The sequence below is a fragment of the Meles meles genome, chromosome 10, assembly GCF_922984935.1.
Source record: "Meles meles chromosome 10, mMelMel3.1 paternal haplotype, whole genome shotgun sequence".
Lineage (NCBI taxonomy): Eukaryota > Metazoa > Chordata > Mammalia > Carnivora > Mustelidae > Meles > Meles meles.
In genome coordinates, this window is record NC_060075.1 from 22088818 (window position 1) to 22102498 (window position 13681).

At 43.7% G+C, this 13681-nt stretch overlaps 1 protein-coding gene and 1 non-coding gene across 2 annotated transcripts; both read left to right on the top strand.

Annotated features, from left to right (window-relative positions):
* The first annotated feature begins 331 nt into the window (after positions 1-331).
* Positions 332-13335, top strand: TSGA13 (testis specific 13). The gene is made up of 7 exons (XM_046020136.1): positions 332-354; positions 2053-2131; positions 4139-4210; positions 5494-5700; positions 10178-10317; positions 11135-11262; positions 13169-13335. Exons 1-7 carry the CDS (start codon positions 332-334, stop codon positions 13333-13335), a joined length of 816 nt encoding a protein of 271 aa, XP_045876092.1.
* Positions 1450-1554, top strand: LOC123952370. Its single transcript, XR_006820622.1, has one exon. It is a non-coding gene; the product is annotated as a U6 spliceosomal RNA (small nuclear RNA).
* Positions 13336-13681: the final 346 nt, after the last annotated feature.

A 13681-nucleotide genomic window follows, 5' to 3' on the forward strand; every position in this document is an offset into this window, starting at 1 on the left:
CCTAATATATTAGCATGCATTTGTCATTCTTGTTTCACATTTGGCGGTCACTTCCTCTCCCCACCCCCACCCCTCCCACCCCACCATTTACCACCTAAGTTCTTGAGGACAAAGGTCATCACATCTACTGCATTTTCTGCATTCACAACAGCACCTACCAGTCTTCTCTCGTTTCCCACACAGGATCAAGAGCCCGGCTAGGCGCATGATGTACCCGAAGGAAGGAATGGATTGAATTGAGCCCCTGCAGAACGTGGACTCTTTGGAGGCACTGAATTTGGTCTCTGGGTATATACTTGCCTCGGACTGGCCCACTGAGTGGTGAAAAGCAATGGACCAAAAGAGATATGCCAAGTGTGTAGTTTTGTTCGCCTCACTAAGTTATAAATACCGTTTTATACAAACGTGACTTGTAGCCCAGCTCTCTTTGAACAGGTCTAGTCCCAGAATAGACGCTCATTAAAAAATGTTCTAATTGACCAACTGCTCTCAGGTCAAAACCCAGATCTTGGTCTGTGTTTCATGCAGCAACTGGAGTCGCATTAGCAAAAGGAAAGCGCCAGACTCTCCTTGGTGATGCCGCTGGATTAAAGGAACAGTTCTTCCCACGGCTCTATTAGAGCCTTCAATTGGCCTTAGAAAAGAGCATCTGGGATCCTGTGTTGCCTTTGAAATAATAAAGAAGCGTTTTGAGAAGTGCTATAATAAAGATTATAGTGTATTATTATGAGATTGCTTTGGATAGTAGGACACATCAAAAGGGTGCCAACTTTAAGATGTTAAGTGGGGATGAATTTATTTTGATCTATTCACAATGTGTCATCTGCTCCCCTTGAGACTATTTTTAAGACCTCTGGCCTGAGTTAGTGATGAAGTTGGTAGGCAGCAACAGATGGAAGTGAGGCATGCTTGGATGGGACTTAAAACTGGACTCGGGATGATTTGTACCATCCTATAGCAGTTGACCTGCTGACTACATACATAGCTTGGCTATTTCTACTTTTCTTAGTTGGTCCTTGCACTGCCACCCTCATTTTTTAGAGGAGCGAGGTATCCTTCAGGTAGTCCCAAGCTCCTACTTAACAGAAGCTAGATTAATACCCAAATAGGAACTATCTCCAAGGAGGAAACAGGCCATTTATTTTAATTATTAACCCAATCTTACTGATGAGCATCTTTCACTATGTTTAGGCACTAAATGGGTTTAGTAGAATTAGTGAGGGATCTAAAATAGTTTCTTCCTAAATATTGCAATGTTTGTGTCCCTCTTTCCTCCAAAAGGAATTGGTATCTGGGTAGGGGATCAGAAAGTAAGAGAAAGAACAAGGTGTGAGGATATTTGCCATGAATGATTTTTACCACCTTGGTCCTAGATAGAGAAACCTAGATATGGTTAGGTACGAGATGGGAGCCAGTAATCCAAGCATGGCCATTAAGAATTGGAAATTTGTGCTCATGTCATGAGCACATATACTAAAAATGGAAATACAGAGAAGATTAGCATGGCCCCTACATAAGGATGACATGAAAATTTGTGAAGTGTGCCATATTAAAAAAAAAAAAAAGGAATTGGAAATTTGGTTGTGAACTCCCACTAATAATATTCCTTCTCATGGAATCAGTTACTGGCAAAGGTACAGTCCTTTCCCTCTAGAGAAGAGTAGGCGGGTTAGGCATTCAAAACAGTAGGTGGTCTTTAAGGATATTAGGAAGGTCCAGTTGCCCAAAGGAATGTCCTTAAGAAGTCCACCCAGAGCACTTCCTTAAGTTATCTGAAATCTCTACTTTAGAAGAATTCAACTTACCAGGTATCATCATGTCTATAAGAGGTCCCACTTGCTTAATTCTTAAAACCAAAGCTTTGTTTTCTCCCAGCGTGCAGGCTGGATAAAAAATCCTGTTCTTTACTATACATACATATTCAATTAGTGATCACCCAAATTGGGCTCTTCTAAGTCAGGCTCCCAAACTCTGCTGATGGAGATTGAGAATGGGCCAAAGACCAGGCCTCAGAGTAAGAAAATACAATCGGATATTCTGCTACTGTTTCAGGTTTCAACAAAGCAAATCAAGCCTTCCAAGAACCATCCCAGTTAAACTTGAGAAAGCAACAGTGGTTGATAATGATGAGGTAAGAAAGAGCATTAGAAGAAAGAGAGTACTTTATAAGTTGGGTTCCCAAACTTCCTATTGAAAAGCAAAAAGGGGTTAATATTTATATAGAGAGCAAGGTTAATTTATCCTGATTTTATGAAAGAGAGATTTAGAAAAGAGACAGGGACATATCAGCAACAAATCAGGACTAGAAGCCAGGGACCATAAACCTATCTTAGAAACCCAACTTGGCTAGACTTTATGGCCATCTCTTGCTGCAAAACCCCAAGTTGCTTCCCAAGATTTCTTCATATGCAAGTGAATTTTCCAGGCCAATTTTATTTTACCAGTCAGGATAGTGTAATTCAACATAAAATCAAAAACATATTCCACTTAGGACACTGTTGTGGGTTTGGTCAACCACTGTAGACTAATTTGGAAATATTTAAGAGTAAAAGCATTTTCCTCAGTTTTTTTTTCTCCCCTAAAATTAATTAAAAAAAAAAAAAAAAAAAACACCTATCAGGGCACCTGGGTAGCTCAGTCAGTTAAGTGCCTGACTCTCGATTTTTGTCTCATGGTCATGAGATTGAGCCCTGTGTGGTGCTCCATGATGTGTGTGGAGCCTGCTTAAGATTCTCTCTCTCTCCCTCTCCCTGTGCTCCTCCCCACCCTTCCCCTCTCAAAACAACAACAACAACAAAAAAAAAACCCACAAAAAACAACACACACACACACACAAACACACACACACCCCTACAAAAGAAAAATTTTCACATAGTTCTCTCAAAATTTTTCTGAGACTTCTGTGATTCTAAATATATCATATCTGTGAAGCAGATTGTTTATAATGTATCTTTGCTTTGAACAAAGGGACTTCAATTTTCCAAAAGGGTAATAAAATTAAATCTTTGCATCTTTAGATTTATCTCTTCCCATTGTTCCTCGTGGAATGCATGGTGTGGCCCTGATAGTCTTCCTGGTCTCTTCTTCCATAGCCCCTAGTCATTGCTAGCCCCTGGCATTTTCCTCCAGGAGCATAACACCTCCCCTCATGGCACAGTTCTGTCCCATCCTTATTTCTTCCCTCGTTTCCATTCATGTTCGTGCTTTCCTTAGCTTTCAGCACATGTTCCCTTTCCTCTGCACCCCATCTTACCATACCACCCCACTGGGGGCGTGGCAATCTTTGGAAATGCTAATCCAAAGGCAGGATTGTGCCCACTCCTCTTTTTTTGATATCTGATTATTCTAAGCCCAAAGTAACTCAGAGCTTTTCTCTCCTCGTGCCCTCATGCCTTTGACTTATCTCTGGGTGACCTATGGCTGAGCTAGAGGCCAGGCAGAGTCAGTGAAGGAGAGGTAGGAGGCCCAGCAACTCTCCAACCAAGACATCACACTCTACCAGGCCGCCAATCACCAGCATGTCCACCAGCGGAAAAATGCCAAGTGGTGGACAGGAATATTACTGGCATTCAGTTATTTTTGGGCAACATTTCCAGAAGAATCACATACTATAGAAATATTTAAAAAAAAAAAAAAAGCAAAATGCACCATTGTTTCTCCCTTCCTCCGTGTGTCTGCTTCCATCTTGGCAGGCAGTGGTCCCTGGGGCTCCCTTCCACTATAACCCTTAGGTGATTGCCCTTTCATAACTTGCTTTTCTCCTTCGAGAGTGTCCTCTGTGTTGATTTTTACCTGATTTCCTATAGAAATGGAAAGGGCAGAAGGAAGAGGTGTGATGCCTTGGAGTGGTTTGTCCCCATCTGAACTTGGATGCTGCCCTCACCTACTTCCCCCCTCACAGCTTTACCTGACACCCATAAAGTGGGTCCACACGTCCACGGACAAGCTTTCCTGTGGGGATGCTTCAGAACGTAGCTCTCCTTGCTGTGGCCTGCATTCCAGAATTCTGGGCTACAAATCCTGAAGCACATGTTCTCCTCACTTCATTCAAACGAGAGACCAGTTTTTAGTTAGACGCAGGTGAGTATTGTTTAGGCTCTGTGCAACTTGAAACCGCTGTTTCAATTATTGTCTCTAGATTTGTGATCCCATTGGGCCATCAAAATTTGTTCTGAAGAACCTTCAGCTTTACACGGTCCATCCGAATTTGGTAAGTGAAAAAGGATTCACCCCCCCCCCCCCAAAGCCCTAACAGTAAGGTCCAGGCATGGGGCCACCAGCTTCTATGACTGCATAGTCTCCCGGCACAGGGAAGCAGACCTGTCTTAGGACACTGTGCCGGCGGTAATGCCGAGTATATGGTGATGGTGAGGGACCAGGGAGGAACTGGGAAGAGAACTGGGAAGAGGATGGTCCCTGCAGCTGATTTTTTTTTTTTTAAGATTTTATTTATTTATTTGACAGAGAGAGAGATCACAAGTAGGCAGAGAGGCAGGCAGAGAGAGAGGAGGAAGCAGGCTCCCCACGGAGCAGAGAGCCCGACGCGGGACTCGATCCCAGGACCCTGAGATCATGACCTGAGCCGAAGGCAGCGGCTTAATCCACTGAGCCACCCAGGCGCCCCGATTTTTTTTTTTTTAAGATAGCACAAGCATACACGTGCAGAGGTGGGGTAGGAGTGGAGTGGCAGAGGGAAAAGGAGAGAGAGAGAGAGTCTCAAGCAATCTCCCCACCTAGCATGGAGCCCGATGCAGGGCTCGATCTCACGACCCTGAAATCATTGCGATCATGACCTGAGCCGACATCAAGTGTCAGAGACCCAACCGACTGAGCCACGCAGGTGCCCAGCAGCCGATTTACTTTAAGTTGAGAAAACCTATTTCTAATCAGGAGGTATTTGATCCTTTTCCTCTCCAGTCCTCTGCTTCCTCCCTACAGACAGAAAAGCAAATTTTGTGGGACAGCCCCTTCTCCCACCACATCTTAAATGACAGGCTGTCTTTTGTGACTGCTTTTCCTTTATAAGGTTGTGCTTGTGGAGAATTGTTGGTGGGTGGGAAGACGCGGGCAGGTGCTGTGTTGGTCTCCCCGAACAAGGAAGGAGCTTTCGTATATGGCAATTTCTCCATTTGCCTTGGAGAGAGTTGTAGAGAAGGCCGTTTAGGTTTAACAAGGAAACTTCCCGGTTTGCCCCATTGGGTTCAGCCAGATGTGACACTTTTTCAGAAGAACTAAATCATCTCGCTCCTTTTAGGTGGAAACTTTTCCAATTCATTTCCTCATCCCTTAGACTATTTGTGGGGGGCTGCTCTGAGGGCAGAGAGGGACGGGGAGCTTCAGATATTTTCTGTAAAACACATTTCAGAGCAGATTTGTCCCACCCATGTGCAGCTCTGTTCCCTCCCCCACCGAGGCAGAAGACTAGCCAATTGATTGGTGAATCTTCTCTTGATCTAATCCCTTTGTCTCCCTGGAAACCTCTGTGTCACTCAGGCGAAGTACTATGAGCCTTTGAAGCCCACCGCCGTGCAGAAATTCCTGGCTCGAAATGAGAAAATCAGAAGCTTCATGTTGAAAGTAGCAGAGTATGATCAGGATAAGACCTTACTGATTATGACCAACAACCCACTTCCCTGCCCAATTGACCAGGAGGGAAAGGACATGGCCCCAAAATACTTCTCCAAGGACTTGCTGCTCAAGGTAATGGTACCTGGGGAAGCATCCTGGCATCCTGAGGAAGGACCCCCAGGAACTGGGAGCTATCTTGAAGAAGGGAGTTAAATTAACATGGAAGATGGTACTCAGGAGCCAGCTTCTTCCTTCTTATTCCTTGCTATGTACTACACACACACACACACACACACGCGCACACACACACATGCGAGCCTGGAGAGCCTGGGAAAGACTCAGAACTACACAAGCTTGTGTCATTGTGCAACGTCATTGCATGGTCCTAATTAGAAATTGTTCCTCCTTGGCCAAAGACATTTAGTTTGTAATTAACCAAAGGTAAAACAGCCACTGGCTTTCCAGTTGAGTATAAAGCAGTAAAGGATAAATCAGGAAATGACCAATAAGGAACAGAAATAACTAAATGGGAAATGAGTAAAGGGTTATGCTTTACACCCATTGCTTTCAGGTGTCAGAAGAAATGGAGAGGAACAGGGCGGAGAATTCACTATCATGGCAGCCAGATATTTGGGACTCCATTCTACACTACAGAAGTTCATGTTCAATCCAGTAAACAATTGCTAAACATAAACTAAACAAAGAACTAAAATATAAAGATGCTTTCAGAATATATTCTATCTGGAAGGAACTTGGAGTCTAGTAGGAGACTCTGATCAATACATGAGAAATATAAAAGTTATTATTAATATACCAGGATATATGGATAATAGAATATGCAAGATATAGAACTAATGTAGAGTAGAGCTCTGTGTCTTTGTTGGGGGGAAGGGAGTAATCAGGGAGGTTTTACAGAGGAGGTGCCCCCTGACAAAAGAAGGGGAGAATATCCCCATCAGAAGGAAAGGCAGAGGCACAAAGACCCAAGAAAGTGAGGTGCATTTACGGAGATGGGAAAGAGTAAATGGGGGGACATAAAAGGTATAATCAAATTGGCACTTTAGAAAGACTGTGTTTGGAGGTTGAGAGAAAGATGTGTTCACTGTGGAAGGGATACAAATCAGAAAGATCAGTTGTGATGTTACTACAACAGTCAAGGTGAGAGATGCTGAAGAATTGAACTAAATCAATAGCAGAGCAAGTGAAGAAAATGAATTTAAAAGATATGTAGGAATCAGGGTCTAAAAAAAGATCTCGACAGCCTTGGGAGCAGGCCTAATACAACAAGAAGAAATTGAATGAAGTAAGTGAAAGTGCAAACAAAAGAATCTAATTATCACAGAAATTACCCAAGACAGACACCCTTGTGATACAATGTGGTGAATTTGAGGTTTGTGTTTCCTTAGTCCCTGGATGAATGGCAGTAAAAGCTTCCTCTTCAAATGGAGGGTAAATTGCCAATATGCAATGACAATGCTGAACATGAGTTCGTTAATGAATTCATTGCCTATGGTCTCTGGGGGCTCAGAATTTGTGTCCTTTGAGCATCAACTCAGTGGTGCATTCTCAGTGGTTGTGGGTAATGTACACTGAGAGAGGAACGCATGCCGGCCCAGGATTGTCCTATTCCAGGTAGAAAAGGAACTACCTTTCGTGTAGCTCGAAGTAAGAAGAGCTTTCTGCCAACAGTTGGCACTTTCTGAGCCTTCCGGATCACATGCAGGATCTGATCATATCCGTGGGCAAATCATGCTACAGAGTTAAGGCACTGATTGTCAAGGACTGACTCCATGGTAATTCCACAGGCTCTCCGGAACAAGTCCAAGAAAAAGGCCAATATCTAGAACGCTTCATTCATATTCATGCTATAGCATCCCTTTCCCTTGTTAGACAAATGTGACAGCCTTTAGTGAGCCTAAGATCATACACAAAAGAAGCATTTTTTTGCTATGCCCAGGCACTTGTATAAGAAAAGGGTGAGTTCCAGCAGGCAAATCGAAGAATGGAGCGGGCATGTCTGTCACGAGGATGGCTTTCCTCACAGCCCCTTCTAAGTGAAATGGCCCTACCACCATCCATGAAGAAAAGGATGCCCTTGTACAGCCAGCTGGGACCTGAGGAGGACACCAGACCCAGGGAAGCACAATTCATAAGCTGATTGGTGACCTGTGGTGCAGAGTGTATCCCCAAGTGAAAATAAACAAAAACCACCCCAAGACCAAAAATCAAACCAACACCAAAGCCCACGAACCTATCAACAACCAAAAATCCCCCAGACTGATCAGATTCCTGCTTCCAGGCATCTGAGTTGGGAAAGGGGAAGATGAAGGCAGTGGGAATGAAAAGCTGAAAGGACAGGTAGAGAGAGGCCATTAAAGAAAAAAAAAAAAATCAAACCAGGAGGAAAAGGAGTGTGTTGGGACCATGAAAGTAGAGGAGGGACAGGATAAAGTTCTAGGGAAGTAGAAACGAATAAGTGGAAGCTACGGGGAGAAGAAGGATACAGAATTAAGGCAGGGAGCAAACATGGTAGAGAGAGGAGGAAGCAGACAGGAAGAAAGTAGGAGACAAGCTAACGACAGCGGACAGAGATGAGATATACCAACTCATGCCGTGGTTGTCCTTAGCTAGTGCCGTCCTGGATTCCAAATACTTTTTCTCTCCTGTTTTTCTGCCATGAGGTCCAGTTCTGGTAACATTTCTGTTCTTTTTGTGGCCAGATTGTTAGCTAAGTCTTAGATCCTAGGCCCATGAGCTCTTAGAGTAAAACCTCTATTTGTTGAGGTAACTTAGACAGAAGTTCCTCAAAACTGGAAGAGCTTAAAGAGAAGGAGTATGGAATTTAAAAGACGTGGTTCAACAGGAAGTATTTTTTTTTTTTAAAGAGGCTTTAAAATTCTGGGGGAAGCAGCTCAGTGTGTGTCATTTAATCAGTCTGGTCATTCATTTATTCTTTCATTGATTTGGCAAGTGTTTATTGAGCATCTACTCTATGCTGGGCACTGTTATGGGAGGTAGGGGTATATCAGTGAGTATGCCAAAGTTTGGCTGAGTGAAGTTTAATTCCAGGGAGGCAGACAGACCAGAAGCAAGCCAACAATCACACGGATACTGTGGAATGTGCTAAGTGACATGAAAAAGCAGGATAAGGGAATGGAGAACGATGGGTTTGAGGGGCAATCTAGATAGTGTAGTTAGACGAGACTCTCAGAAGAGGTGACGGCATTGGAATAGAGACTTTAGCAGGGTGATGGGATGTGTCCTGCTGTTCCTAGCATGTTGTTTTCATTTCAGATTGCCACACGTTAGGATGAATCTAAACAGTAGATTTCTCAAGTGAGTTACAGGAAAAATCAGGAGAATAGGGAGACGAAATCCATATCACATGAAGAAAAGTTCAAAATAGGGGTGATGCTGAGCCTAAGAGAGGAGAAGGAGCTTAGGAGGAATGTGATGGATCTCTTCAAATTCCTTAAGGACCCTGCAGAAGAGACCCTAGATTTGTTCTGTTTGGGCTACATGGTAGAAGGTGGGGGGGTTAGGCAGCCAACAGCTGAGCAAAGAGGAAATGGGTCGAGTCTTTTGGTACAGGAAGATTGACCACTTGATAGTGATACTGTAGAGGGAATAAGAGGGTCAGATGAATGGTTAGACCGGATGACCTTTAAGATCTTTTCTTAAAGTCTTTGATTCTATGACCTTTAGTAATGGTGAAATGATTACCTCACAAAACCTCCCATTTCATGACCTTTTCACTGCAGACAGAGAATGGAATGCGAATGAGGCAGTCATCTTTGAGAAAGGAAGGTAGACTCCTATGGATTTCTTTCCCAATGTATTACCAAATGCTTGGTTTCCTAAGCGATTCACTAATTGAATCCTTCTCAAAACTGGGTAAAGTCCTCTGCCTTTCACTTCCAAGGGCCACTGGGCAAGTCTAGCCAATGACTTAAGACCCTGATCAAGCTTTGGACGTGTCATCTGGTAACAAAACAAATGGGTACAGTAGTTCCCACCCCCACATCTTATCTGCAGTTTCTGTGGTTTCAGTTATCCACAGTCAACCCGGGGCAGAAGCAACTGCTCCTCCTTCAGTGGTAGCCTAACGCTAAGTCACCATGCCTTTGTCACTCACCTCCCCGCATCTCATCATGTAGGCACATGTTATCATCTCACATCATCACAAGAAGGAAAGGGGTCGGTGTAGTATATTATTTTGAGTGAGAAAGAGACCACATTCACCTAACTTTTAATACAATATCATTATTCTATTTTATTGGTTATTGTTAGTAATCTCCTAATTTAGAAGTTAAACTTTATCATAGGTATGTACGTATAGGAAAAAATACAGTGTGTCTGGAGAGCTTGGTGCTATTTATGATTTCAGGCATCCGCTGGGGGTGTTAGAATGTATCTTCTGTGGACAAGAGGGGGCTACTGTAGTAGCCCACTCAGGGAACTGCCTCGTTTTCTTTTGGTTTCAGTCCCCACTTCCCTCTCTGGCGGGTTTTTTGCATCATTTTAGAGGAATTAAAGCGGAGTCCAGGAAATCAGTCCAGTCTCAAGGGCTCAGCTTACTCCATCACTTACTCTTCTTTCCTCTGGGCAGGAAGGTCATCGGCACAAGCCCGCTGAGCACGTCTGCCTACCCTTGATGTCTCAGGAAAAAAAGTTACGATCTGGGCTGAAACCAACCTTTCCTATGACCCTGTCGGAGGATCCTACATCCAAACCAGAACAGTGGTTTAGGTGAAGTCCTGGCTCTTGACCTCATTTTCTTCCCTACCGTTTCCTTATTCATGTTGCTATCTTTTTTCATCACAATTTAACAAAAGCTTTTTGATTGTAGGAAATATATAGAACTGCATCATAATAAGACAGCTTTCCTCCATGACCCCCAACCTCATTTATACCCTAATGAAAAGAGACAGTAACGCAAAACTAAGGTTTTCCACTGAGAATGATTTTCAAGAGTGAAAAGAAATACTCAAAGATCTATGAGAGGAAACAGAACAGTATTTCCCCCTGTGCATGTGAAGAGCTGTGGCTTAGAACAATATGCTATGAGATTTCATTTGAAACCAGGTACAGGAGCAACCCACATTTAATTTGGGGAGGAGAGAAGAGATTTTATTTTATTTTTACTTTTTAAATATTTTACATTTTTATTTTTAAAAGATTTTATTTATTTATTTGACAGAGAGAGCCAGAGAGCACGAGCGGGGCCGGGTGGGGAATGGCAGAAGGAGAGGGAGAAGCAGGCTCCCTGCCGAGTAAAGAGCCCAACATGGGACTGGATCCCAGGACCCTGGGATCATGACCTGAGCCTAAGGCAGATGCTTAACTGACTGAGCCACCCAGGCAACCAAGAAGAGATTTTAGAGTTCCTTTACAGATTTACAATGCTGGGTTCTAGAAGCATCCCTCCTGTTGAGCAATATTCCCACTCCATACCAATGAGCATTCTCTAGTGACTGTCTTTTCTTCTCTCCTAGAATTGGAATGTAGTGAGTGCTTCCATTAACGCCCTGCCCTAGGATCTATTAAATGAGCTTTCTTTCTTAAGGTTTTCCACCGACAATGATTTCAAGAGTGAAGGGAAGTATTTAAAGGTCTATGCTTTGAGGAAGCAGAAACAAATGTATCCCAAGCTCAACTTTTCTTCAGTCTGTAAAAGAGATATGAGGAAAGATGGTAAGCTTCTTTCTTTTAAAGCAAAGGTTTATAGATCTGAGATGTGGGCAGGAGGCACAACCTTTTGGGGACAAGAGATAAGGGCAAATCAACCTTTCTCATGGAAGTTCTGGAAACTATTTTTCCTTGTAGCATAGAAGCTAAGAATTGTTAAGAGGCCTGAGTGATACTAGGCTTTGGACCCCATTAAACCCTCAAATTTCTTTTTTTTTTTAACTCTCAAATTTCAAGAAAGCTCTAGCCTAGTGTTTCCCAAACTACATCGCCTACCACTTTGATAGTTTTAGCCATATATTGGTGTATTATTTGCCCTGTTACTTGGTGTTTTTAAAAGGTTTTTTTGTTGTTGTTGTTCCTTTCTTAATACTGTATCATATGATATAATAGTTACGTGTTTTTTTTCCTGATATACATTTAGTCGAATTTATAATAATTAAAATTTAAAATATTTACCTATGTATCACCTAAAACCACCTTGTATTTTGCACATCATACTTTGTCTATGTCTAGACATACTATGTCTAGAAGGACCAAAGGATAAGTCTGAGGTTCATGAGTTTCTTTGGGGTCAAGGCAGACACGGCATGGAAGGGGTTTGTGATAAGGTTTTACAGAAGAAAATGCAACGAAAATGCTCCTTACACATTACCATTAACATTTATGGGGCAACTGTAAGTGTTGAACACTTATCAAGCTCCAAGACTGTTTTTCCCCCCAGTTCTATAATAATAAATAGGGATGTTTATTTCTTTCATGGGAAATTCCACCCCTCCACCAAGGTAAGGTTTGAGCTTTATAAGCCAGGTATGATGAACATAACAGTTAATAGCACATTTAGTAAAGCTCGAGTTACATCTTAAATGATACTGTATGTAGGCTATCAGCAGTTTGGTTTAAGTCAATACTGGGGGAAATAATTTCTCTGGAATCTAGAATCTAATCTAGATTAGAATTTTTCTTCTCAAGGGCACGAATCTTTAAGGATCTACCCAATTTACATTTCTTAATAGAACACACAATATCTCCGTCTATAGCAATTAGTAGATTTCTGGTGACTTTACAGTTTCCCTCAAGAAAAGTGAGTACCCTACTCCCTTATGTATCCAAAGGGCCCCTTGTGATGCTTTCCCTGAACAAAGACAATGGGGCTATGAAGTTGAAACAATGTCTCTACTCAAAAGAGACTGCTAGCCAACCCTCCTTCTGCCAATAGCCGGTCTCCTTCCCAGTTTGCCCAGCATCTAAATAAAGATTAGGTAGAGAATGGTTTGGATGGGGACCATAATTGGTTGGGGGGTGATTAGGAGGCCATCCAAGAGATAGATGATAGGAACCGAATTAAGGTGATAGCAGTAGCAGTAAGGAAACAGATTCATGGGGTATTTACAAGACATAATGCATCAAAGAAGTGTGGAGGGATGGAAGCAAGAAGAGCCCAGACTGAAAGCTTCCAAGAACAGGCAGAGGTTGAAAGGGAATCTGGATAAAGGGAGGACACTGAAGCCAAAGGTAGAAACAGTTTCTTAGGTATACGCTCAGGCAGGAGAACAGAAAACCACCTACACTTTAGGAAAAGGCTAAGAGGAATATGAATGAATGTACCAGTGAGTACACCTTACTGAGTTGTCTAAGTGTTCGTATGGTTGCAGGTAGGATCATTTGAAAGGGGTGGGATGAGACAGGGAAGTCTCCAAACTGGCAGTATTTTAAACCGGGTTTTGATGAAGGGAAGGAATCCAGAACTATAAAGAAGGTTGGGCATGGTAGTCCGTGGTCCAAAACTGACCCTCCTGCTAAGAGTAAAGTTTCCTGGTCTCTCCAAGTGGGTCTCCATCCTGTGTCACATTGAGTGTCCTAAATGTTCTGGAAGTCCACATTCACCAAGGTGCCCTGTGCTTTGTTGCAGTCGCCAAGTCAGGGAGTGACCCGCCGACTTCCAAGATGATTTGGGAACCACTAACCCTTTCTTCGCTCCTGGAAGAGAAACCCATCAGAACTGTGCCAGGGGGGAGCACCTTCCGCAATGGAAGGGCCCAGCAGTGGGTTATCAAAAACGCCACGGTCGTCAAGTGAAAACAAACCCTCCGGGTCTCCCGCTTCGGTCTCCAGAGACTAAGGGGCCTGTAGAAGTCACCTTCCAGGCCGTGCCAACCTAATAAAGTCGCATTCTGCCCGCTCCGGGCCAGGGCCAGCCCCCAACTCCAACCTGTCGCTGCAGGGGCCGGGATGCAGCCCAGGGGCCCTAGTCCCTGGCCCCGCCTCCGCCCGGCTGGGGGAGGAGGAGAGGGCGTGGCCGCGTCCCCAGGGGACCAGAGCGGCCGCGACAGCCGGGGGAGGGCGGGCCTTCTCCCCGAGTGACGGGACGGCGACCCAACCGGCGCCAGAGCACGGGGCCGGCCTTCCTGCAGTCTCTTCCGCT

Excerpts from the sequence above, each read along its gene's own strand:
- TSGA13 (XM_046020136.1), top strand. The coding sequence starts at position 332 with ATGGACCAAAAGAGATATGCCAA. Across the intron at positions 355-2,052 it reads GACCAAAAGAGATATGCCAA|GTTTCAACAAAGCAAATCAA; the intron begins GTGTGTAGTTTT and ends CTACTGTTTCAG. Across the intron at positions 4,211-5,493 it reads ACACGGTCCATCCGAATTTG|GCGAAGTACTATGAGCCTTT; the intron begins GTAAGTGAAAAA and ends TGTGTCACTCAG.